Source organism: Natrix helvetica (genome assembly GCF_964273705.1).
Source record: "Natrix helvetica genome assembly, chromosome: 1".
Lineage (NCBI taxonomy): Eukaryota > Metazoa > Chordata > Lepidosauria > Squamata > Natricidae > Natrix > Natrix helvetica.
The window spans coordinates 66,932,600-66,959,894 of NC_138548.1; the positions used below are offsets into that span (position 1 = coordinate 66,932,600).

Here is a 27,295-nt window from a genome sequence, read left to right on the forward strand (position 1 = left end):
TCACTGATTCTTAATTTATTAAGTCTGATTTTACTGAATTTTAAGAATAAAAAGAATAAAAAGAATACACCCGGTCGTTTGTACCAACCCCCGCAATCTAGGTGGTCAGGAACTACAGAGCCAGGGCCTGAGGCTGATGCTCTGCAATGCAAGGTCCGTGACCAACAAGGCCCCCCTCATTAATGAGTTGATCTCAGAGGGGGAGCTGGACCTTGCAGGGATAACGGAGACCTGGTTGGGCCACGAGGGTGGTTTACCCCTCGTGGAAATGTGCCCACCGGGTTTCCGTGCATTCCATCAGCCTCGGGCCCTGGGTAAGGGTGGTGGGGTGGCGGTAGTTATACGGGAATGTCTAGAGCCGAGGGAGTTCACTGTCCCTCAGATACCCGGATGTGAGTCCCTTGGTGTGAAATGGGGCCCAGGGAGGCAGTGGGGCTTGCTGATTGTATACTTGGCTCCTCGCTATGCATCAGCAGCCCTGCCCGAGCTCCTCGAGCTGATCTCAGAGACGGCAGTTGAGACCCCCAAGCTTGTGGTCATGGGGGATTTCAACTTGCCGTCGACGGGGGAAGCATCCGAGGTAGCTCGGGAGTTAATGGCTTCCATGACAGCCATGGACCTGACCCAATTAATTCAGGGCCCCACACACGAAGGTGGCCACACTCTGGACCTTGTTTTCGTATCTGAACAGTGGACGAGTGATCTGGGAAGAGGGGATGTAACCATCACTCCCCTGTCATGGTCAGATCACTCATGTCTCCGGCTGGACTTCCCTGGCGCTACCCCCCACCACGAGGAGGCGGAACCAAACTGTCCAAGTTGGTACCGCCCCAGGCGCCAGATGGAACCGGATAGGTTCCAGACGGAGCTTGGGCCATTCCCTGTAGCCCTGACCCGCTCTCGCTCCGAGAACCTAGTGGCCGCCTGGAATAGGGCGGCCGCTGGGGCCCTGGACCGAGTTGCGCCTTTGCGGCCTCTCCTACGGTGATGATCCACCCGGGCTCCTTGGTTTACCGAGGACCTGAGGGTGATGAAGCGCCATAGGAGACGCCTAGAGGGCAGGTGGAGGTCCTCACGCTCCGAATCTGACCGAACACAGGTAAGAGCCTATTCACGGACTTACCTTGTGGCATTAAGAGTGGCCAAACGTAGACATTGTGCCACTCTTATTGCATCCGCCGATAACCGCCCTGCCGCCCTGTTTCGGGTGACCCGCTCTCTCTTATCACAGAGGACGCGGGAAGCCCCTTTACAGGGCAGAGCAGAGGAGTTTGGGGAATATCTGCAGGACAAAATCGCTCAGATCCGGAGCGGATGGGCCCCCTTCAGTGGACCAGAGGAGCCGCCAACAGTGAGTCTTGTGAGACCATTCTGGGAGGAGTTTGATTCTGTTGCCCCCGAGGATTTGGATAGGTTGCGTGGACGGCTGTGACCGACCACATGTTTAATGGACCCGTGTCCCTCCTGGTTGGTACTGGCATCCTGGGAAGTGACACGAGGCTGGCTACTGGGCTTGGTGAACGCCTCTTTGGGTGAGGGGTCCTTACCTGCCGCCTTGAAAGAGGCGGTGGTGAGGCCCTTACTCAAGAGGCCTTCCCTTGACCCGATGGAGCTAGCTAATTATCGTCCAGTCTCCAACCTTCCCTTTTTAGCGAAGGTTGTAGAGAATGTGGTGGCACAGCAGTTTCCACGACACCTTGAGGAATCCGAATATCTAGACACACGCCAGTCCGGCTTCCGGCCTGGACACAGCACGGAGACGGCCTTGGTCGCGTTGGTCGATGTTCTCTGGAGGGCCAGAGATAGGGGTTGTTCCTCTATCCTGGTCCTATTAGATCTGTCGGCGGCTTTTGATACCATCGACCATGGTATCCTATTGCGCCGGCTGGGGGGGATGGGAGTTGGAGGCACCGTTCTGCGGTGGTTCGGCTCCTACCTCTCCGACTAGACGCAATGTGTGTTGGCAGGGGGGCAGAGGTCGACCCTGAGGCTACTCACTTGTGGGGTGCCTCAGGGGTCGGTCCTCTCGCCCCTTCTGTTCAACGCATATGTGAAGCCGCTGGGGGAGATCATCCGTGGTTTTGGGGTGGAGTATCATCTGTACGCTGATGATACCCAGCTATACATTTCCACCCCAGACCACCCCAACAAGGCTGTCGAGGTGATGACCCGGTGTTTGGAAGCCATTGGGGTCTGGATGGGGGACAACAGACTCAAGCTCAACCCCTCTAAGACTGAGTGGCTGTGGCTACCGGCACCCCAGTTCAGTCAGTTGATTCCATCACTGACCATAGGGGGCGAGCAATTGCCCCCTGTGGAACGGGCGCGCAATTTGGGCGTCCTCCTAGATGCCCGGCTGTCAATGGATGACCATGTGGCAGCCGTGGCAAGGGGCGCGTTCCACCAGGTTCGCCTGGTGCGCCAATTGCGCCCCCTACTGGACCGGGACGCCCTACGCACGGTCACTCATGCACTGGTGACGTCTCGGCTGGACTACTGCAATGCCCTCTACATGGGGCTTCCCTTGGGACGCGCTCGAAGACTGCAGCTAGTCCAGAACGCAGCCGCGCGGGCTATTATGGGGAGTACTAGGTACTCCCACGTAACACCGCTCCTGCGCGAGCTGCACTGGCTGCCTGTGGTCTTTCGGGTGCGTTTCAAGGTGTTAATTACCATCTTTAAAGCGCTCCATGGCTCAGGACCTAGGTACTTGCGGGATCGCATCCTACCACACACTTCCCTGCGACCGATTCGCTCTCACAGGGAGGGACTCCTCCGGGTGCCGTCCACTAAGCAATGCCAACGGGCGGCGCCTAAGAGTAGAGCCTTCTCTATGATGGGCCCAACCCTCTGGAATGACCTCCCCCCCGATATCAGAACCACCACCGACTTCCGCTCCTTCCGACAAAAACTGAAGACTCACCTGTTCCGTTTAGCCGGCTTGGCCCATTCATAGTCTTATTCTACCTCCTGGCAGATATTTTAATTGGGTATTTTTAGGGGTTATTTAAATATTGTTTTTAGCTGCTTTGCTTTATGTACAGTTTCTTATTGTCTCCTCTTTTAGGTACTGAGTATGTAATTATGTTTGTACTTTCTATTTATTTATGTGTTTTATCTGACTGTACACCGCCCCGAGTCCCTTTGGGGAGAGGGGGCGGTATAAAAGTCCAAATAAAGTAAAGTAAGTAAGTAATGAAATAAATCTCAGCCAATAAACAATGATTTGAGAAATCTCCTCAAATTGGCATCATTGGTTTACAGTTACAATCTGCATATATCACTGGGATTACAGATTCTTTATTTGAACACAGCTTTAGATTATTATTTCATTGAATTAGAATCAGTGGATTACATTTTTAATGTAAATGTGTAACCATACAAACACAACTAAGTTGTGATTTAGATGATCAAAAAATGCAATTACTTTTTTTTAATACACGTTCTTAGCAAACTGCTCTAGCAGTTATACTGAGAAGGAATATACATCTTTGACTCTACAATATCGTTTTTGTCAGTGAGTGTAGAAATTATTATAGGCATGATTCTTGTCTTTAAAAGATATGACAGAAACTGAAGCCTCCAGAATTCCTTGTCCAATTTCATTTTTTATTCATATATTCATAAAATAGATCATTTTTGCTTTATTCTCTCTTATAGCACTAAATTATATGAATCTGGCTGAAAGGGACGGCTCTGTAGGTTTCAAGAACAGATTTCTGATTCTATATAATGACTTGTCATGATCATTTCAGATATGCCCAACTGGAAAAAAAATGGGAAAACTGTTTTATTGCAACCATGGAAATTCTGTAAGTGGGGTAGGATATCTGATAGGAGTATATCATATAGTAATATCAAATAAAATACTAAATATTATTGGACTATATAGGTAGAAAGTTATCATTCAGAGAAAAACAAATTAGAATTAGCTTTACTGTAGAGTACATATTATTTGAATGAAATTCATATGTATGTATGTATGTATGTATGTATGTATGTATGTATGTATGTGTGTATGTGTGTGTATGTATGTATATATATATATATATATATATATATATATATATATATATATATATATATATATATATATATATATATATATATACATACATACATACACACACATATATATATATGAATGAATACATAATCTTTAGAATTCAGAAAGCAATGGAGATTTCCTTTTTAAATGGTACATATTGTATACAACAATTATCATACATAATTTTTGATAAATTTTTATCATATAATAGAATGATTTGAATACCAAGCAGTTACACACGCATATACACTTATATTTATATATGTGTGTCCCCCCTCTCTGTGTATGTATCAGTGGTGGGTTGCAGGTGGTAGGCCCCGGTATGGACGTACTGGAGCCTGCCTGGAGCACCGGGTACCGTTCTGGTACGGTGGTCCAGAGGGCCCACCTGCCCGGCCAAGCTCCTTACCTGTCCTTTAAAGCCTTCCGCACTTCCGCACTTCAATGTGGGCTCCGCCGGGCCCATTCCAACCATACTGGTTGGAACAGGATCTGGAACCCACCACTGGTATGTATGTATGGGGTGTGTTTGTGTGTGTTTGTGTAAATTTAATCTGCTCTTTTTTAATTAACTCTTGTGAATGTTTGCTAAATATTTTGTTATGTCCATAGGCAGTAACCAGCTTTCAAACTGTATATTTTAAATAGTAAAAATTTTGCTCTGTCTGTTGGCTTTTTTATCTTTGTATCTTTAGAGACAAATCAATTGCAGCTTTATTTATTTTACTTCAAATTAGGGTAGGGTATGGGGGACGTGGTGGCTCAGTGGCTAAGACGCTGAGCTTGTCGATCAGAAGAACTACAGTTCAGCGATTCAAATGCCTAGTGCCGCATAATGGAGTGAGCTCCTGTTACTTGTCCCAGCTTCTGCCAACCTAGCAGTTCAAAAATACATAAAAAATTCAAGTAGAAAAACAAGGACCATTTTGTGCGTTTTTGGCTTTTAGTCATGCCGGCCACATGACCATGGAGACGTCTTCGGACAGTGCTGGCTTGTTGCCTTAGAAATGGAGATGAGCATCACCTCTAGAGCTTAAAACGACTAGTACACAAGTACAGGGGAACATTTCCATTTTCCTTAGGGTAGATGGGTAGCAGTGGTGGATTCCTGATCAGTGGCGCATTCTGGTCCAGTGTCCTCCACATGAATGTGTGCAGTGCGCACACACGTCTTACCTTCCAGCGATGCCTCCGTGACATTCCAGCTGCTCGGCGGAGCATTGTGCAAACGCTGTACACGCCATGCGCATGTGCGGAAGTGCCGAAGGCTTTAAAGGACAGGTGAGTGCGGGCAGGCAGGTGGGCCCTCCGGAGCACTGTACCAGAATGGTACCCAGTGCTCCGGGCAGGCTCCAGTACGCCTGTACCAGAATGTGCCACCTGAAACCCACCACTGATGGGTAGGGTAGGGTAAGGTAGGATAGGATAAGATTTCTGTGTTCATTATTATATATTGGATCCATGTTCTTTTTTTAAAAAAATAATCCAAAATAATTATTTCATTTTAAAAAAAAATTATGGTCTGTTTCCTTGAATCCGTCTTTCTCTCTGAACACAGTAGGACTTACTTTGATCAAGAACATCTAGAGTTGTTCTGAATATGCCTTTATTGATGTTTTGTTTTACTAACTGTAATTGTTTTTACATGAAACAAATGCAGTCAATCCAACGATCTGTTATACACTAGGATTGCCTATTCTGCTAAATAGTTTTCAATATTTAGATGTGAAAAGCTCAGCATAACAAGATTTTGATAAATTTGAACAAGCAATATTTATTAGGTAAATAAAAACAAGTACTTTAAATAAACAAAAATGCCTAATATTTATATAGTGTATAAATTACCTGGAATAATAAATAAATCTTAATTCTCACTTTTAGTCCTTCAGTTGGAATTATAGCTCTTTTCCGGCAGACTAGAGAGACGGGCGACTCATGGGATATTCTCACAGCCTGATTGGTCCAAAGACTGAGGGAAATCCTTTTAAAATCCTCCTTTCCCTGTTGACTCCCAGTTCCTCTCAGTCTTTTGGTCCAAGCACTGTGTTTTTGGTTCCCAGAGAGAGTGAGTAAAATAGTTAAAATTGAGTTGGATTCGACCATTGGCAATTCTAAATTCCAACCTTTCTGAGCTGCTTCTTGCAGGGACAGGGGTCCTCTGTCCCGCAGCAAGCCAGGGGAAAGCTACTTGGCTTCTCGCCTTTTCTCCCGAGTAAGTTAGGAGTCAAACCGATCCCTGGCACAGCGGGGGTGTCGGGCTCGCTTCTGCAACTCCGCGGAAAGGGCTGCCAGTGGGACACGCAGATTGGGCAGCAGACGATTCAATTAATTTCAAAAACTGCGCCTGGGCGAACCAGCCACGGCAAGCTATTTCAAGCCACGGCTAAAGAAAAGAAGGTCTGTTGTGCGCGCGGAAACCTCTAGTGGTCATTTTGGAAGCGTGTGAGTGGAGGCAGCCACTTTAAGAGCCCGCATGTGGAGGCAGCCATTTTCTGTCTCTGCTCCCTGGACTTGCATCGCAGCCAGATTCGGGCTGGCAAGTTCCGACCCGGGCAGCCCGCTAGAATTCCCGCAAGACCCTTACACTGGCTAGTGAACCTGGGCGATAATTCCTGAGACACGTGAGTGGCACCGATGGCGGAAAGCAGGCAAACCACTTCACAGGCCCCAGGGAGGGCTCAGCTGGTGGCCGAGGAGGGATAGATAGTTGGGCCCAGAACGAGGGCAGCAGCTGCGAGGCCCTCAGCAGCACAACACCCTTCCAGGGCAACCCAGAAAGATGAAAGCCGGCATCGGAGGGCTCTGGAGAAGAGGATCGCTAGGGCAGAACAGCAAGCCCAGACTAATAAGTCCTCTTCTGGCAGATCCAGATCGCCCCTAAGGCCTGAATCTCATCAATCGTCCTCTCCCCCCAGGGGGTTTAGCCCTTCCTCCCCCTCTACCTCCCCCGCAGGGGTACATAGACAAACCGGCCTAGATATTTCTCCTTCCCCTCCTATCTCTCCTCAGTCATGTGGCTCCGTCAGTGGCTCCGTCAGTTGCAGGATTGCATCCCTGTTCAAGACGAGTGCCTCCATCAGAACATCAATAAAATTATTGCTGCCACCCAATTTTCAGCAGATGCAACCCTGGATGCAGTCAAATACTCACCCTGGGCTCTGGCTACCTTGGTGACTTCCAGGCGGTTGCTCTGGTTACCTAACTAGCAAATAGACAATAGGTCCAAGTGGAGCCTGGCAGCTGCCCCATTTACTAAACCCAACCTATTCGGTGACTGTTTGGAGCCGATTTTCATAGAGAATAAGGATAAGAAAAAGGTTCTATCCACCAACTCCAAGAAGATGGACAACCATCCACCCTCTTACTGTAGACAGTCCTTCAGAACCCCGGAGCAGGAGTATAATCAGCAGAGATACGCCCCCTATAGGTCTGATAGGCAGTTCCAGAGGCCCTACTATCAGGACAGAGCCAGTCCAGGGTGTCCTTTCGTGAGGAGGGCACCACTTCTGCAAAGGGAAATGACTCCAATCCGGAGTTTCCCATAGGAGGCCGCATGGAACTCTTTGCAGATCAGTTGGACCACAACATGTCAGATGCCTGGGTGAGGGCCACGGTCAGGAACGGACTCCGGCTGAAGTTCCTCTCCAGACCCCCGACCTTCTTCACAACCTTTCCACCATCGCAGGATCTGGAGCGCTGTCGGCTAATGTCTCTAGCCATACAACATCTGCTAGACATCAGAGCGGTAGAACCGGTCCCGGAGATGGAACGCGGGTTGGGACACTACTTCAACCTGTTTCAGGGGCTGGAGAGCCATACTGGACCTCAAACGCCTCAATCAGTACCTGGTGTACAGACGATTCAAAATGTCATCCGTCAAGTCCATTCTGCAGGACATCAGGCAGGGGGACTATCTAGCGGCAGTGGATCTGACAGAGGCCTACCTCTACATCCCCATCCTTCTCGCCCATTGCAGGTTCCTCCGTTTTTCCCACAACGAGTTCCACTTTCAGTACAGGGCTCTTCCCTTCAGATTAGCTTTGGCCCCATGCACATTCACGAAGGTCCTGGCGGCTCTGGCGGCTCACCTCCGATTGATTCCGGTGAGACTTCAATGCTACCTAGACGACGTGCTTGTGCAAGCACAATCCCAGTCCCAAGCCGTTCACGACCTCGAACTCACCATTCGAACTCTACAGACCCTGGGGTTTTCGGTCAAATTCCACAAGAGCCATCTCTCGCCCTCCACAAGGATTCTCCACCTGGGGACAATGATAGACTCCGTAGAGGGCAGGGTCTGACTCTCCTCAGAGCGGCTAGTCAATCTGCAGGCCCTGGCAAGGCAGGTGCGCACAAGATGGTCCATTTCCATCCTGACCTTGTCCCACCTACTGGGCAAGATGGTGTCATGCATAGTCCCTTGGGCACGGCTTCATTCCCGAACTCTGCAATGGGCCCTCATCCCCTTTCAGTGACAGTGCATGAGCAACTCTCCATGACTCATCCATCTGCCGGCGGACGTGCATCTTTCACTGCGATGGTGGCTGTCCCCAGCTCTGCAACGCGGCTTAGGGATTTGGGAGCTGGGGCGGGTGACCATCACTACCAACACAAGCCTCTTTGGTTGAGGAGTGCTCATGGATAGCTCAGGGTCGCTGGACCCGGTCAGACCTTCACCACAATATAAACTGGCTGGAGCTGAAGGCCACCCGACTGGCATTGCAGCTGTTCAAGAGTTCGATAGAGGGCCGGCACGTCCTGCTGATGATGGACAATGTGGCTGCAAAGCCTCACATAAACGGTCAAGGGGGACTCATTCCAGAGCCCTGTGGCTGGAGGTGCTGAAGCTCAGTTCCTGGGCAGAGAGGCACCTGGCATCAGTGGTGTTGGAGCACATCTCGGGCATGGCCAATTACCAGGCCGATTGGTTGAGCTGCGTGACTGTGAACCACGGGGAGTGGCAGATTTTACCCAAACTCTTCCAGAAGATCTGCCTGAGCGGCGACCCGTAGGTGGACCTGTTCGCAACTCTGTCGAACACTCAGCTCCCGAGATTCTTCTCTCGGTTCCCATCCCGGCGTAGAAGACACAGATGCCCTCTGGAGCAGGTGGCCTCCCGGTCTCTTGTATGCCTTTCCCCCGCTCCCTCTGATTCCGGGGACTCTGAGGAAAGTGGTAGTAGAAAGGGCAGACATCATCCTGATAGCGCCCCATTGGCCCAGAAGGCCTTGGTTTGCGGACCTCGTCCAGCTCTCCATTTGTCCATGGAGAATTCCCCGGGAGGAGCTCTCCCTGCGCCAGGGGTCTTAGTCCATCCAAAGCGACAGTGGCTCCACCTGACAGCCTGGCACTTGAGCGGAGCCTCCTGAGGAGCGCTAACCTGTCCGCCAGAGTCATAGCAACCATTGAGGCTTCCAGACGCCCCTCTACCACGCAGATTTATAATTCCATGTGGGCAGCATTTGTCAAATGGTGCAACCCACTTCGGATCTTTCCCACAGAAGCTTCGGTGGCCCAAGTTCTGGAATTTCTCCAGAGGGGTTTGGACAGGGGTCTCTCCCATAACAGCCTGCGGTGTCAGGTGGCCACCCTAGCTTCGGTTCTTCCAGGTGAGGGTCATTCATCCCTCACTCACCATCCCCTGATCAAGAGGTTTTTGAGGGGAGCCGCTAACTTAAGGCCCCCTCTGGTCCATAGGTTTCCAATATGGGAACTCCCCCTACTTCTTAGGGCCTTGACGGGAGCTCCCTTTGAACCTTTGTGCACTGTCCACCTTAGCCTCAAAGTGGTGTTCCTGGTTGCCGTAACTTCAGCCAGACACATTTCCAAGCTGGGTGCTCTCTCCTCCAAGGATGACCTCTGCCAGTTCCACCAGGATAGGGTAGTTCTACGACTAGACCCCACATTTCTCCCAAAGATCAATTCGCCCTTCCACCGGGCACAGGAGGTTATCCTTCCCAATTTTTGTCTGGATCCATCCCATGAGAGGGAGCGTCTATGGCACAGATTGGACTTGCGTCACGCCTTACGCATCTATCTAAGGCACACGTCTGCCTTTCGTAGGTCTGAGGCCCTGTTCATTTCCTTTCAACCGGGCTCCCTAGGGACCAGGGTTTCCTCTGCCACCATTGGCAGGTGGTTGCGACAGGCCATTTCCTCAGCCTACGAAGCCTCAGGCTGTCCCCCCCCCTTCGGGGATCACAGCCCACTCCACTAGGAGTGCGGCCACTATGGCAGTGTGGACCTCGAGGGCCCTCTTCAACAGCGGGTAGCAGCTGCCCCTCTCCCCGAATCCTAGTGGGTTTTACTCCCAGGGACTGGAGCTTGGGTACGACCCATGAGTCGCCCCTCCCTCGAGTCTACCAGAAAAAGAACGCTGGTCCTTACCTGAACGTTTCTTTTCAGTAGATGAGAGGGAGGGGCGACATCCCACCCCGTTATAAGTTAGAGTTACTAACTTTATAAAAATAATTATGAGCCGCTTTGGCATAAGGTTCAACAAGAAATGGCCTCGTGGAGGAAACTGAAGCTGTCTTTCTTAGGAAGGATAGCTGCGGTTAAGATGAATATACTACCGAGGTTCTTATTTCTGTTTCAGATGATACCAATAATTAAAAGAGAGGCTACTTTGTTAGAGTGGCAAGGGGACATAAATAAATTTATATGGGATGGGAAAAAACCCAGAGTTAAGTTGAAGATTATACAAGACGTGCGGGAGAGAGGAGGATTGAAAATGCCTAATCTGATGTTGTATTATGATGCAGCTGTCCTGGGAGCAATTAGTAACTGGATAAATATGACGGAGGAGAGAATTCTTAATCTAGAAGGATATGATCTGCTTTATGGTTGGCATGTGTATTTAATGTATGGTAAAAAGCAGGATTTTGTTTTTAGAACGCATATATGCAGGTCTGCGTTGTTAAGAGTCTGGAAGAAGTATCAGCCAAATATGCAATGTAAGATTCCTGACTGGGTAATACCAAGGCATATGATAGAAAATATTAGTATAACACAGAGGCACGATGAAACTACATATGCTCAACTGTTGGATTGGGTAGATAATCATTGGGAGCTAAAGTTGATAGATGAACTAAAAGATAAAAAGATTGTTCAGACTTGGTTTCAGTATCAACAGTTACAATTTAGGTTTAAGGAAGATATGAGGATAGGTATTGAGAATACGTATGATGAGTTGACTGAGCAAATTAGGGACCAAGGACAATTTCATATTAAAAGAATATATAATATTTTGATAAAGAGAGACTCTGCTTCTGAGTTAGTTAAGGACTGTATGGTAAAGTGGGCACAGAATATAGAGGAACCTATAATGTTAGATACATGGGAGAAGATTTGGATTAGAAATGGGAAGTTTACGCAAGCTCAGAATTTAAGGGAAAATTTTTACAAGATGTTTTATAGATGGCATTTAGATCCAGCTAAGCTGTCTAAAATGTATCCAAATTACAATCCTAAGTGCTGGAGGTGTGATTGTTCAAACGCTTCTTACTTTCATATTTGGTGGTCCTGTAAGAAAGTTAAGGCTTTATGGATTAAAATATGGTGGATAATGCAGAAGAAGATTCTTAAAAGAAAAATTAAATTTGCTCCCCAATTTTTTTTATTGGGCATAGTACCTGACTGCACTGTTGCTGAAACTAAATTAATATTGTATATGATTACAGCAGCTAGACTGCTGATAGCACAATATTGGAAGAAAGCAGAATTATGCTCTATAGAAGAATGGATACTTAAGGTAGCAAATTTTGCCGAAATGGATAAAATTTCTGTATACCTAAAAGATCACTCTTACGATAAGTATACTATAGATTGGTATCCCTGGATTGATTTTGTAAAATCAAGGTATGGTTCAAAGGAAGTGTCTATGGGATTTGGTTGAGAAATGCTTCATAAATATGTAGTAATGGTTTTGGAAAGGAGGTTATGATGGTTTTTCTCCTTTTTTTGTCTTTTTTTGTATTATCTTGTTCTTATTCTGATATATGCATATTATTATTGGGATATTTGTTTTTCAGATTTGCTGGTAACTATGCTTCTGACTCTATCTGGGAAGTCAGGGGTTGGGTTAGGGAGGGTTAGGGTGGGGAAATGGGGGGGTGGGTGGGGGGAGGGGGAGGGGAGGGAGAAAATGTTACTCCTAATAAGATAACCTGTATATGTCTGTTACATAAATAAATAAATGTTTATAAAAAAAAAAAAGAAATAAAAAAAATAAAAAAAAATAAGTTAGAGTTACTCAGTCGGGGTGAGGTGTGGGGGGTGGATATGCCCTTGTTGTGTCACTTTGTGTTTCGGCAGCGTTTATGGCCATGCAACTTCGAGTAACTTGGAGCCAACAGGGAAAGGAGGATGTTAAAAGGATTTCCCTCAGTCTTTGGACCAATCAAACTGTGAGAATATCCCATGAGTCACCCCTCCCTTTCATCTACCGAAAAGAAACGTTCAGGTAAGGACCAACGCTCTTTTTCATCTCTTGAATTTTCCATTTTTCTTCTGTTGCCATAGTGAAATAAAGTACCAAGAAGAAAACTGGATTTTTTTTTCTTTTTGAACTTGGTTAAAATAATGATTAATCCTTTATGGTTGCTTTTAAAAATTCAGTGAGAGTATCTACAACTGACAGATTTATAACTGAATATTTAGCCATAAAATACATACAACTTGTCCACTTTCACAGAGAAGAATTCATTTGCGTCAGGACTTTTTTCCCTGCTTTGCTTTGCTTTCCAGAATCTCTCCTCCCCCCCCCTCTCTCCCCGCTTTCTCTTTAGCGACTTTTCAAAGTTACAGTGGCACTGAAAAAAGTAACTTACAACTGATCCTCACACAACTATCACGCCCGTGCAATCATGTGATTACAGTTTGGGTGCTTGGCATCTGTTACACATTTATAATAAACCCAACATACCATGGTCACATGATTGCCATTTTCTATTTTCCCAGCTGGCTTCTGACAAATTCAATGACAAAGATGAGTTGCAGTCACATTATATTTTGTTTAATGACTGGATGATTTCATTAATGACTACAATCAGGACTGCTAGATGGCTTTTGCTAAGAGGGGCAGTCATATGATACCTTGCTTAACGATGACTTCATTTAGCAACAACCCAATTAGGTTTGATAAGTGATTACTACGGCTGTGCTTGTACATGGGGTGACTATGTATGAGTGTATTCAAATGTTTCTTGCTATGTGAATTATGAACTCATTTTTTAAAAATTATCAAATATATGTTACATTACAGCTTGAGAGTTGGCATACAAAATTCATAAAATTCAAAAATTATTATTGTTTTTCTGATGACAGAAAAACTCTTGAAACATTACACAACAGAGAAGTGTAGTCCACTCTTGTTGGGACAAAACTAAATTCCAGTCCTAAACTTTGTGTTGTTTTGTTTCTGATGAAGCTACCATATTTGGGCAGCTAAGAGATCCACAAAAAACGTTAACTGGATTCTAGTAGTTCTCCCAATTTTTGCAGCCAAACACAATTGTCCTGGGTTCCGAAGTGCTTTACTGTCTTGTGTGATGTGTTTGATTGGAAAGTAACACAAAACATTTTTTCCAGCTAATACTGATGTGGATTTGCTTTTAGATGATAATATAAATATCGGCTGACAACAGTGTACACAAATAATTTAAATTATTTTATAATGTGTACTAGGCAGAGGACAGTGGAGAAGATATTACTTTCCTTATTAAGTCCTAGGTCAGTGGAACCAATAGGGAGAGATCTTTCTTCTGGCTAAAGGTGAATTGACCTGTTCGCGGGGCGGGGGAGGTACTTTGTAGAAAACACCATTTTGGAATTGGCTCCTGAGAAAGAATCCATTAGTTAAAGCCCGGACTTAAAATCACCTCTAAATTGTGACACCCACAGCATGACACATGTGGTGAGGATGATGTACTTTTTGGCACATCTACCACTCTTGCTGTAGCTAGATCAGCCTCTCATAAAAGAAACAAGAAAGATATCCTAGCACTAGACACTCAGTGCTTATTTAGATAATATCAGCTTGCACTGGCCCCAGGATGGCCTGTTAGTTCAAGCTTCAAAAATAAACAACTATTAATCACCCAATGGCAAGATGAGTTGACCAGTATTTTTGGCTGTCTAAATCTCAGTTTAACCTTACTCAATTGCTCATCTCATGGTTTCTGTCACCCTGGAAGTTTGCAGCCTGCCATTTCCTGAAAATCTTTCTCCATTAAATGCTTTTAGTTTCTAATTGTTACTAGTGAAGTATCATAGCTTAGAACATGAAGAAGGTAGACAATAAGAAACTTTTGTGCAGTCTTTAAAAATAGTTTACTAGACATAGATACTGTTAAATGAAAAGGAAAAAATAAATAAATTGGGCTTTTGGTGGGGGAAGAAGTATGTTTGGAAGCCTTTTATATATTTTCAACAGTCTGGGAGTAAATGTCAAAGGTAGACTTAACTCTGTCATCTGTACGAATACCAAACAAACAATTATTAAGTAGAAAATCTAAAATATAGATACTCTAATTATATAAGATGCATGAGCCACAACCTAAGTTTGTAGGATCTACATTGGTGATTATTGTGTTTTTATTAAAGTCGCTCATCAAATTATTTTTCTTTATATCAAAGATCTATGGGACAGTAATGCAATATTATGATTTAACCTAATACACATAAAGAGCAAGTCGAGGTATGGATCTGAAATTTAGATGAAAATGAATTTGAACTTGCATACTGACAAACATGATATTAGTGCCAGTCAGGAGCACTGTGTGGAATTCCTCTGATTGGGGCGAGGATAGCCAGAGAGAGGCCTTTGTGCCTTCCCAAGATTTCAATGCAACTCTTAGTAGTCATCCAGAAATGTTTACTATATTATAATGTGTATTGGACTAGTAGATATAAATTATTACCTTTTATCGCATCACTGGAGTTCAATTGGTTAATTTTCCAAGCAGATTATAGAAAAGACAAATAGTATTATCCGGCAAGCAAGGAAACAGGAATTCTGGTGGAAGATTGACAGAGGTAAACTAGGATTTAATTCACTTGCATGCGTGTTTACAAAATCCAGTTTTGTGGGCAGGCATCAACAGATCTAAAGATTATGCTCTTCAAATTTTCAGTAGTACATCCATCTTCAACAGGCATTAAATACCTTTTACATTATAAATACTGTTCATGATAAGACTGATTTAAATACACTGGACAACAAGGATTTTCTGAACACTTTTGGGTGCATCTTATAGATTTTTGGCTGCTAATCAGGAAAATAACCTGTAATTTAACCTGTCGTACCGTTTTATCAAAAAAAATGTTTATGCAAAATACATTATTCAGTACCCATTGATTGTGTTGCACATGTAAAAGAAACATACACAAATGTAGAACTGTTGTTGAAGCACATCTAGAATACCAAGTACATCTGGAATACTTGTGGAGATCTAAAAGTGTTGGCTCTGCTGCTTGGAATGCATCTTGGATATATCAAGTACTGTTGTTACTACATATGTGTCAGGACAGCCATACAAGAAACTCCATTATATTAAAAAGAAATGGCCACTCTGAAAGAATTTCCTTCCAGGACAAAAGCTTTGAACATGAAGCACATTGTTGACCCAAACAAAGGTATTCTTTCCTCCGTTTCACATAAAACTCAACTGATGAAAAATTTTGTGAAAGCAGCGAACAAGGAAGGTGAATTCTAGAAGTTGAGTTAATGCAACTGGATTTCTTTTATTATTTTTTATCAGAAACCTTTCACTGCTTATCCGAGTAGTATCAGCCTGAAGAAGCTACTTGCATATGAAGCAAAACATTTCAAACCAAAAAAGACAAGAAATCCAGTTGACATGACTGAACTTCCAGACAACCCTACTTGGATGGCTGAGAATCTTCATCAACAAAAACAGTGAAGTTTTTAATAATTTCAGACAGATGATTCCAATAATAACTGGAATGATGCCAAGATTAAGGAAGTCATATTTGTTGGTTCTCAGATCAGATACATTATCAATGACAAGTGGTTCGAAGATTTGTTAGAGAGGTCACAGATGTTGAGAATTCTTTTGGCAACTACAGAGCACCAAACTTCATTTAGCTGGTTGACAAACTACTTTTAAGACCATGAAAAGCACATGTAACTGAAGATCCATTTTCTACATTCACTCTTGGACTTCTTTTCTGAAAATCTAGGGGGAGTCAGTGATGAACATGATGAAAGGTTTCACCAAGACATTGCCCCAATGGAAAAAATGGTATCAGGGCAAGTGGAATCCATCAGTGCTGGCTGATTATTGTTGGATACTGCAGTGAAATGCATCAGACACTGAGTACAAGCAAAAATCAGCCGCAAAACATTTTTAACAATGGTGAACTTATACAATTTGTCAGAAACACATTGCCAACAGTCCAAAAGGCATCCGTTTGAATTGAAAGCTCCCTAGGGGGCAGTTGAACGCTGTTTTCCACTCATCTCCCTCTCTGATACTTACTCGGTAGTATGCTTTTCTGAGGTCTAGTTTGGTGAAGACTTTTCCCTTGGCCAGATGAGATAGCTTGTCCTTCATGAGGGGGAGAGAGTATAGGTCAGCGATGGCGAACCTTTTTTGGCTCGTGTGCCATAAGTGGGGGGAGTGCAGGGGAGTCGTGTGCAGGCGTGCCGCACCCATAATGCAATGTGTGACCCCCCCAGTGTGCATGCACGCACTACAGGCACGACCCCCCCCCCATTTTTGCATGCTTTTTCCACCCTTCCCAGGCTCCAGAGGCTTTATAGGAGCATGGGGAGGGCGAAAACAGCCTCCCCCGCCCCCGGAAGCCCTCCGGAGGCTTCAGGGACCTTCAGGAGGCTTCCCTGAAGCGCTCCAAAGGCTTGAGGGACCTTCCAGAGGCTTCCCTGAAGCCTCCAGAGCAGTCAAAATGACCCTCCGAGCAAACCGGAAGTCCGTTCCCAAACTTCCGGTTTGCCCGCAGGGGCGGTTTTTTGTGCTCCGGAGGCTTCAGGGAAGCTCATGAAGCCTCCGGTGGGCCTTCGGGGGATTGGGGGAGGCTCGTTTCACCCTTCCCAGGCTCCTATAAATCCTCTGGAGCCTGGGTGGGTGGGTGAAAAATGGCTTTAAAAAGGGTGAACTCAGCTGGCCAGTGCAGGCATGCGCGCTAGCCAGCTGACAGGGCAGCGCCTCGCGTGCCCTGACAAATGGCTCTGGTTCGCCTTCACTGGTATAGGTTGTGTACGCACACCTCATTTATCCCTCGAAAGTCCACATACAACCTCATAGTTCCATCTTTTTTTTTCTTTGAAGAGGACTGGGGCTGCGACCCATGGCTTGGCTGGCTCAATGAACCTTCTTGTTAGGTTTTTGTATTTGCGCATCTCTTGCATTTCCCAGGGTGTCATGGCGTACAGTTTTGGCCCATTCATTTATTAGGACTAACATCTTGGCATGGACTTCTGTGGAGCCGAAACTAAATCCCACTTAATGGCGTCTGAACTTTACCCCTGTGTCCCCTCCCCTCTGCCTGAAGTCATCTATCACATTCTCCAACAGGACATTATGACAGGGTTCTGAACATGCGCATTCACATCCCAGTTACAGAAATATGAGACATTTTACTCTGGCCAAAAGTATGCATGGTATTTTTCCCCCTTCTCAAGTTGATAGTAGTCATGGAAACGTTTTAGACGTTGACAGCGTTCTTGTGTTCTGTGATGCGTGCATTTATTCTCCTGTTCGTTTGTCCTATGTATATTGCAGGGCAGATTTTGCATGGTATTTCATAGACTCCTTGGTTTTCTAGCTGGATTTTATCTTTTGGGTTTCTTAAGAAATTGTTGGCTATTTTTGGTCAGTGTTGAAGGCTGTCTTGATATTGTGTTTGTGGAGAATTTTGCTGATTTTATCTATGGTGCCTTTGATATAAGGAAGTGGGGTGAAGCCGTTGTCATGTTCTGTGTCTCAGTTTTTGGGGGGAGTCTCCCTTTGGATTAGGTTGGTAATTGTTTTTCTTTGGAATTCATTGGAGATTAATACATTTGTGAGAGTGTGTAATTCAGTTTTCAGGTGGTCTTTGTCGGTTAGGCATTTGGTTCTGGAGATGAGGCTCTTGGCTACAGAGTTGATCTGTGCAGGGTGGTGATGGGATTGTGCATTTAAGTAGCGGTTGGTGTGTGTTTTATTCCGGTAGATGGTGTGTCCTAGGGAGCCATTGGTTTTTTTATAGATTAGGATGTCCAGAAAGGGAAGTTGGTTGTTAGCTTCTATTTCCATAGTAAATTGTATTTTGGGGTGTAGGCTGCTGAAATATGTGAGGAAGTTGTCCAGTTTTTCTTTCCCATGTGGCCAAATTATGAAAGTATCATCTACATATCTAAGCCAGAGTTTGGGTTTGTGTTCAGATTTATCTAAGGCGTTGGTTTCAAAGTGTTCTGTGTATAGATTTGCGATGATGGGTGAGAGGGATGATCCCATGGGTGCCCCTTCTATCTGTTTGTATCTTTGTCCATTATGAATGAAGTATGTGTTGGTTAGGCAGTGGTTGGTCCAGTCCAAGATGTGTTTAGGGGGGTTGTGTTTGTTCTGGATAGCTGTCAAGGCTTGTTTAATAGGCACTTGGGTGAAGAGGGATATGACATTGAAGCTCACGAGTAGGTCACTGGGTTGTAGGTTTTGTTTCTTTATTGTTTCTATGAAGTGGAGTGAGTTTTGTACGTGTGAGGTGATGGATTCTGCATAGGGTTGGAGTTGTTTGGCGAGGAATTTGGCAAGATTCTCTAGAGGTGAGCCTATGGAGCTGACTATGGGTCTGAGTGGTGTTCTTTCTTTGTATATCTTGGGGAGGCTATAGAGTTTGGGGCATCTGGAAGATTTCTCTCTGGGGATGATTCTTTGCTGAATCTCTTCACTGATGGGAGAGGCTTTTATTTTGGATTTGGTGGGGGTTTTTTCAGGTAGGTGGTGGGGTCTGTGTTTAGAGATTTGTAAGCGGGGTCTATGAATATATATATATTCACTCTTTCCTGTAGGTCCTAAAGATAATGTATATGGTAGCCCACTCCTTAGTTACCCTCATAGGTCAGTTTATGTGGTATTTCTTGCCCACCCAATGTCATCTAGCACATTTTATGAGGACTTGAACTTAGATTGCTTCATACGTACTTCAACTCTAATTACAACATTAGCATCTACTGTAATGTTTTGGAGAATATCAAGTATATGGGTGAGGCATAATAAATAGTGGAATGAAGAACCTTGTAATTTATTATACTGTATTTAGAGAGCCAGAAAAATGCAGAGGAGGACAGCCAAAATATGCACGGGACTACACCAATTCTTCTCTGAAAAATATATTTCAGGTAGTTCTCAATTTAGAACCATTTGTTTAGTGAGTGTTCAAAGTGAAAATGACACTGGAAAAAGTGACCTATGACTCTTCTCACACTCACGGTCATTGCAGCATCCTCATGGTCACATGATCCAAATTCAGCTGCTTGGTAACTGATTCATAGATTTGTATGTGATGGTTGCAGTGTCCTGGGGTCATGTGACTACATTTTGCAACCTTCTGACAAGCAAATTCAATAGGGCAGCCAGATTCATTTAACAATTGTATTATTATCTTAACAAGTGCAGTGATTCACTTAATAACTGAGGCAAGAAAGGTCGCAAAATGGGTCAAAACTCAGTTAATAACTGTTTCACTTGTGTTCATAAGCTGGGGACTACCTGTCCTTTTTTTTTCTTTTTACAAAAAGCTGCTTCCATTCTCACCCATTCAATTTTCCTCAAATAAGTCCAAAATTGCACTGCTGAAATTCAGTAATTTCATCACATGCAATTTGAGGGTGCCAGAAGGCTGCAAAGGGGTTTGTGGGTTCGCCAGTTTTATTCTAGTAAAGGATAGAGCCATGGTTACTTGTTGTGAGAACTATACATGAAATCACCAGGTAGTAGAGGCAATGTACTTCTCATTTGTTGGTGAATATGGACAGGAAAGTGTTACTGTATTCCTATTTGTATTGATTCTTACTTTAATATTCACTCCGTAATTATTTATTTAATTTTTTAAAAAACAAGCAACATTTTGTGCATTTTTGGTTCTTGCCTCTTTATCCATGACTAACTTTTTTTTTTAAGTGCTGACAAAAGAAAAGTTAGTCACCAAATTGTGAAGCAGAAGCGTTAAATCTATAAATAGGTTTTCCGCACTTACTCTGTAATTTAGAGCCTGAGTTGGATTCTTACATATCACATCTATGCATCTATGAAAAATGGGGCTGAGACTCAAAATTTAGAAGGGAGGTTCTCGCTTCTATCTTTGACCTCTTTAATGCTTCCCATTGACACAAAAGGGGGAAAAAAGGTTAAATGACTTCTCAAATTAAAGCAGTAATAATTAACTACTGGCATTGTTTGTGATTTTCCGACTCTGTGAGCTAATGAGAGAGAAATTAATGCTTAGCAGCAGGAGTTCCTGATATTCAGTGCCAAATGCTAAATGTGCCAACAAGTTAATTTTGGTTTTAAGTACTTCACTTAAGTCTTTTCGAACAATGAATTAGAATAGGGCTTGTATTCATATGGCACATGTACTAACTTTAATTTACAGAAGTGTGTGTGTATGTGCATGCACATGCACTCCCCAAAGCATGTATCTATCTATCATCATGTATCCTTGTGTGTTCAATTTGTTGTGTGTTCAATCACACTCGGTCAATACAGAATTCCGTTCTGTTCTAGTTTCTATCTTATGAAGAGAAACAATTTGTATAGTACTTAGTACTGTCACTGACTCAAAGACAGAACTACAATTGACTTAATAACCAGTTTGAGACCTGTTAAGAAACTATAGTTGTGGTTATGAGAATAGACTTGGATCGTGGGCTCTTCCTATTGTAGGCACGTCATGTTTTAAAGAATTTAGTTTTCAAATTGACCACAATTCTCCAGCAATGCACTGATTAAATTCAGGGCAATGACTCAACTCTAAAAGCAAGCTGCTCTGATTTGGCTGTTCCACTTCACACTAGAAATGCTAGCAGTTCTTTTGTGAATGTAGGGAAGAAGTTCTCAAAATGGATATTTTGGCGCAGTTTGCTTGCACTGAGGCCTTTAAAATTAATAAGTACATTAGTGTTTCATGATGCTCAAAGCAAAGCACCCCTTTGAGGTTTTGCATAGCTCTGCTTTTACACAGCCTTGACATAATCTGTTTCACTGGGAGAATAGATCATACACCTCAAAGTCACCGAGTCTTTGATTTTTCTCACAGAGAGCAGGAAAAGGTAGTTTGAGATCTCAAGGTTTCATACACTCCAGAGCTTCCAACAATTGCTAAAAATTTGCAACACAGCGTACTACACTTTTGATTAGGAAATAGGTGAAAACTTGAGTATAAGTCCTAAATTTCACAGGTATTTTTTTTCAAAGAAGACAATGAAAACCTCTTGTTTTCCGCACCTCCAAAAGGGGAGGCAGGAAACCTTGACATTGTGTAAGTTTTGTAACCATAGTCACTTTTAGCATTTTCCTATGAATTTAGGTCATGCTTTGGCAAAGAACTTTAGATATGTGGCTACCAAAAGTATAATATAGCAGTACCACAAACTTGGAAATCATGCCTATCCTAGTCACCAATTCATCCAATCAAGTTTCCTTTTTTTGTAGTTCACAGAATCATTAGCTGGGTCAAAAAAAATCTAACCTTATGAAATGCAGTTGCCCATTTCTTAATATCTGATATTACATGAGCCTTTATACCAGGATTGTATTGGCCACTCTACATCACATCATCAATCCATTCTTCACTGGTCAGACATGCAGTAATAAATATTGAAGGCAAAGAGAAAAAAATCTAGAGAAGAAAAATTTCAATATTGCAAGTTCTGATTTTCATAGAAATTTAACATTTGCCATTTTTTTTCTCTGCCTGATGAGCGCATCCTCCATTCCAGCAACACCTTTCCCATCACATATCAACCCACAACACGGCTGACTGGGATAAGACTCTTGTTCCCCAAATAAAACCAAGATAATCAGGTTTAGGTGTTTGTATGACCCACTAATCCACTATCCCTTCAAGTATGTTATGCCAACACAATCGCTACTGAGATATTCTTATATTCCTATCATTCTATAGGCAGACAATCGCCACATAAGTAGATTTTCCTGATAGCTCTCCCATTTGGGATAAAAAAAAATATGTCAAAATGTCCAGGATTGAGAATCCAATCTCAGTGATTTCAGGTTGGATCAAGGACAGAAGCAGGCAGCCTTTTAGGGAGATCAATCATAGTAATCATAATACAGTCCATTGTAATTTCAGTTGGATGATCAGATTTTCTAATCTGCCTCCAAATTAGGGGACAATGGTCAACAAGCATGTAACTTGGAAGCCACAGATTTAAGATGCTAAAAGACAATATCCAAGGATTAGATTGGTTTAGGACAGTTCTTGTGTTCTCTCTCTCCCTCCCTCCCTCCCTCTGTTTGTTTCTTTGTTTCTCTCTGTTTCCTTTCATTGGAAATCTCTCGTAAGAAATATTTTGATAAGAGAGAAGATTAAAATCCTGCATGTGGCAAAGACTTTTGACCTTATGAAATAATCACTGATGTACTGGCAGGGCAAGCTTCATTGTTATATAGAAAACACTGATTTGCTATATCAGTGGAGGATGAGATATAGCAGATATCTGCTCAGTAATTGATTGATTTATTATGTCTATCAGTAACGACATAGATTTTCTTATGGATGATCTGGCTCCAACCTGGTCCTCTGAGTCTTCCAACAGTTGCACCCATTGCTGCTGTACCAAGTCCATCCACCTTGCTGCTGGTTCTTCTTCTTCTTCTTCTCTTAACTTCTACCTTTCTCAGCATTATAATATTTCCAAAGAGCTGGGTCTTGGTATAATTAGTCCAAATGTTGGATAATAGAGATTTGTGTTTAATATAGTAAGACTGAATTAGAAAGCAAGCTTGTGGTTTTTACCTAACTCTGACCCAGTTTTGATGATGGTAAGAAAAAGAATCATAACTAATATAATAACCCATTTACGTTTTGCTATAGTAAAGCCAAAATAAGATTTGCCCCCCACACACTGCACATTTCAGGTATCTCTTTAGAGAATTCATTTTTTCTAAGATTGAAATATGGTAGCAATCCTAATGCAGCAAGTTGCTAATTGTGCAGTTTTTTTTTTCACACAAAGCCATGTTCAGCTGTTTTTACACAATCCAAAATATTGCCGAAATCTTTATGGATGTCACTATTTTGTTATGCGGCAATAGATTACAATCCAGTAATCTCCTTGACACAAATGGATTGAAGACCACTGTAATCTGGCCTTACTGCCAGTGAACATTTAGAAAGAATTATTTAGTACAGCTAAATCTACAAGGCTAGTCTTTATTTAGCACCTGTCTTTCTAAAACACCTGAGCTTTTTTTAAATGAAAGATGTGATGTCAGCACCGAGTACAGGCAACTGCTGCTGAAAACATTAGAAAGTAATATCTGTGAATCCTCAAATGGCAAAATTAAACATGGGGATAGCAGAAGGTCCAATCTAAACAATAAAAGAAGCCAACTAGGTTTTATCCTTTTTGAAATGCTTGTTCGCTCGTCCTTCTGCTCTTGGGGCAAGCTCTTTCCAGTTGAAATAACAATGTCTGATGTTGCCAACAGTTTTGATAGTTACATTATCAACCTAATGACTGTTGCTCTCTTGAGACATTTCCTTTATAGTTAAAACATTTTAACAAAAGCTGGCTACCTTATTGGCTGACTGTAGCACTGTATGCGAGCTATTACATGACATAGCATTGAACTTGTATATATGATTTCTTACAGCTTCTCCTATACTGTTGCTGTTCTTGGCAGCTTACCTAAGCTGTACAATAAATCTCAAAATGAAAAAAAAAAACACTTTTTGGCTTCAAGTTGTACACCCTGCCATGACATTAGATTACAAAAAGCTGCTCTCTTTTTAGACATCTTTTTACAAACAGAGCATCCATAATTTATGATTTCGCTGTAAAATTCTTGCAACACTACGCCAGAAGTATGGCTCCCCTCTAATTAAATGCTCTCAATAGGAAAAAGGTGAAACTGATGTGCAAAACATCAAGCTGTACACATTACACATTATTCCTGATGGCCTGAACTTCCTCGTGGGCATGTGAGGAATAGCAGAATAGCAGAGTTGGAAGGGACCTTGGAGGTTTTCTAGTCCCACCCTCTGCTCAAGCAGGAAACCTTATATAATTTCAGACAAATGGTTGCCCAGTTGCTTCTTAAAAACCTCCCTGTTTGGCCTGATGGTTGATCCGAGAAGTTGCTTGCCCACAATAAGAAAGCACATAAAATAAAGGATAATTTGCCTTGATGGTGCTCCTGCTAATTTTCAAGATGTGTATTAAAAATCAAACAATCTCCCCCCATCCCTTTTGGAACTCAATTTTTTTTAAGCTCAAACTGTTAGGTGCAACAAATGAGCCTTCTGTTACTAGTGATTAAATATGATTAAGATTCTTATTAATCTATTATTATTAATCAGGCGAAGACAAAATATGGAGATTACAGATTGTCCTTCCACTAAATGTAGAGTGAGGGTTTAATACTCCTATCTCTATAAAGTATTTCACTATTTTTCTGTGTTTCCCTTAAAATTTATAATTCTGAACATTTGCAGATTATGTATGTTGATGGCTGTTCTGCATAATAATATCTGGTTGCTGTTGTTGTTTTGTTTCAATGTAGATTTGGTCCTGGATTAGTGATCTATTGGTATGGATTTATCGAGGAACTGGACTGTCATCGCAACCGGGGTATCCTGCTCAAAGACTGTTTCCCTACTGACATTGCCGTCCTTTGAGGAAGAATGGCTGAGCCATGAAGGTAGTAAAGGCAAATCCAGAATTTTCCTGAAGTATAAACTGCTGGCAACATCTGTCCTGAACTTCAGCTGAACTCTTACTGGCTGGGATCGCCCTACCACCTCTTTAGACAAACACGTCAAGAGCCTCTGTTTTACTTCAACCCCCTGCTGATGCAAGCAGCCAAAAAATACCGACACAGCCCAAACATTATCAGCATTTCTGCCTCTGTCAAACAGTTTATAGATAGCTGTAATCTTTCTTCCTTCCGGATGGCTTCTCTTTGCACTTTCAACAAAAGAAGAATTGTGGAGGTCAAAAGGTGTGGTTTTTAGTTTTCCTCCCTATAGCAGAGTCACCTTAAAAAAAGAAAATGTCTTCAGTCCCAAAAAAATTTCCTGGTAAATGTTAAAATTTTTGCAAATACAAAGGTAATTAATGTCAATCTCCATTTTCCCAGGCTCATTTTGGGCCAAAACAGGGTAAAAAAGAAAGTCCCTCTTCGGTGCATTGTTCTAAGCATGAATTTCTGGGCTTTTCTTGGCATTAGGCAAGAAAGTTGACACTTCTATAAGTAGTGTTGTTGAAAGTGGAAACATAAAACTGTAGAAATCTTTATCTTCAATCAAAAAGCTTTCCATATTGTTTCTTGAATTAAAATGTAGGCATGTTTTTATGGATTGTAGAAGATGTAAAGGACATTTTAATGTAGATGTTTTAAAGAAAAATAAAGTGAGTCATTGTTTGCGTCTTGATCTTGTCCTGATAATCTGTCTTGCAAAGGTATTTTTAAAATCAAAATTAAGACAAAGGATTTCTTTAGACAACATATTGTGGACATCGCCTAGAAAGCAGAGCTCTGGACCTTACATTTTTTATCTACATATTAAAGGTCATGTTCATAAGCACATAAAATTTATAGCAAAAAAAAGCATATATTCAAATTTAGCTAGTTGGGTCATACAGCACAGATTAGCAGACCAGGATTATATTTTATAGCTGCTTTAGAGGACAGGTTTCCAATCCAATAACTGTTCAGGCCATTTTTTTCCTTAAAATCCTATTATAACACTTATTTTTATGATTTGAAAGCGTAAAGTAAACAACTATATTTTTTTATCATTTACAATTCTTCATGAGTTTGTTACAATTTCAGGCTCTTTAAAGTCATTTCTGTCCTGCACAGAATTACTTGAAGCAGAACTATTCATTCGTATCAGGAATTCTATGTAGAATGTATTTTAATGTCTAAATTGGTATGTATTCTAGATTATGTATTCATATCTCCGCTATGCATTTTAGATTTAGCTTTTCTGCTAGTGACACATATAGAGTTCAAATAAAATATTAGAGAAACAGTACTGATTCATAATATACCAGAATGTATATGTAACAGAATGAGGCCACAATATAACTTGATCAACATTTTGAATTTGAATCTAGGAAGAAGCGAGATTCTGAATCCTGAATTTCTCTTGCTTGCTCTTTCACTTCCATTTTTCTTTTTCCTTCTGCCTTTCCTCCCCCTCCCCCCCCCCCCCATTTCCCACAAGCCATTCAAATAGCATCTTCCAAAATATCTGGGATCGTTTTTCTTAATATCCTTTCTTTTTTATACACATTTTTTGCATTTATCCAAACATGTGTACACCAATATAGAATCCAGAAAGTTCAGAGGCAAAGGGGGAATTAAAGTCTACCCCTTCACTTTAGATCATATCCAACTACCTAGCATGTTTCTTATGACTATATTCTGATATTTTCTTTTAAAAAATCCTATTTGCAAAAACTCACTTGCTAAGAAAACAGAGATCTTGGTAAATGCCAGGGGTGCCTATGAACATTATGGCAACCATGTATGTTTTGTTAAATACTTCATGCCTTTATGTATCCATTAGATCGTTCTGCCGAGCTGTGAGTTGCTGAGTTTTTCCAGACACCAATTATTTCAAATAAATATTTTTGCTTTAAAAAAAGAAATAATCCTTCTCTGTCTTTTATTAAAATAAACAGCCTCTTTCCCACCCAGCAATGCTACCCCCACTATATCTTGGCTATTTGGCAGAGATAACCCTGCAATTTTTGCCATTTCTTTGGAAGATCAAACTTTTCATCAGGACCTTATTTCAAACAGCTGTAGGTCAGCAAGTTATTTGTATTCAACATGAATACAAATAACGATGGGTTGCTTGATTTGCTGGTACTTAAAAATGACAGCCGAAATCTGCTGTGTGTAACTTATTGAGGAAGCAAAGAAAGCAATGTTTGGGTTGTTTTAATGGCATGCAACTGGGAAAGAAGGAGACAGTCTTGTAGCATTGTCTTAACAGATCACTGAAAAAGTTTCGTTTTGTGGAAACTGC

The 27,295-nt window shown here is 42.6% G+C and overlaps 1 protein-coding gene across 1 annotated transcript in view; it reads left to right on the forward strand.

Annotated features, from left to right (window-relative positions):
* The window catches only part of CDIN1 (CDAN1 interacting nuclease 1), a 150,367-nt gene extending 123,452 nt beyond the window's left edge, over positions 1-26,915 (forward strand). The window contains exon 11 of the mRNA XM_081955775.1: positions 24,817-26,915. Within this exon, the coding sequence (XP_081811901.1) occupies positions 24,817-24,931 (115 nt within the window). The 3' untranslated portion in view covers positions 24,932-26,915. The remainder of the gene's footprint in view (positions 1-24,816) is intronic.
* Positions 26,916-27,295: the final 380 nt, after the last annotated feature.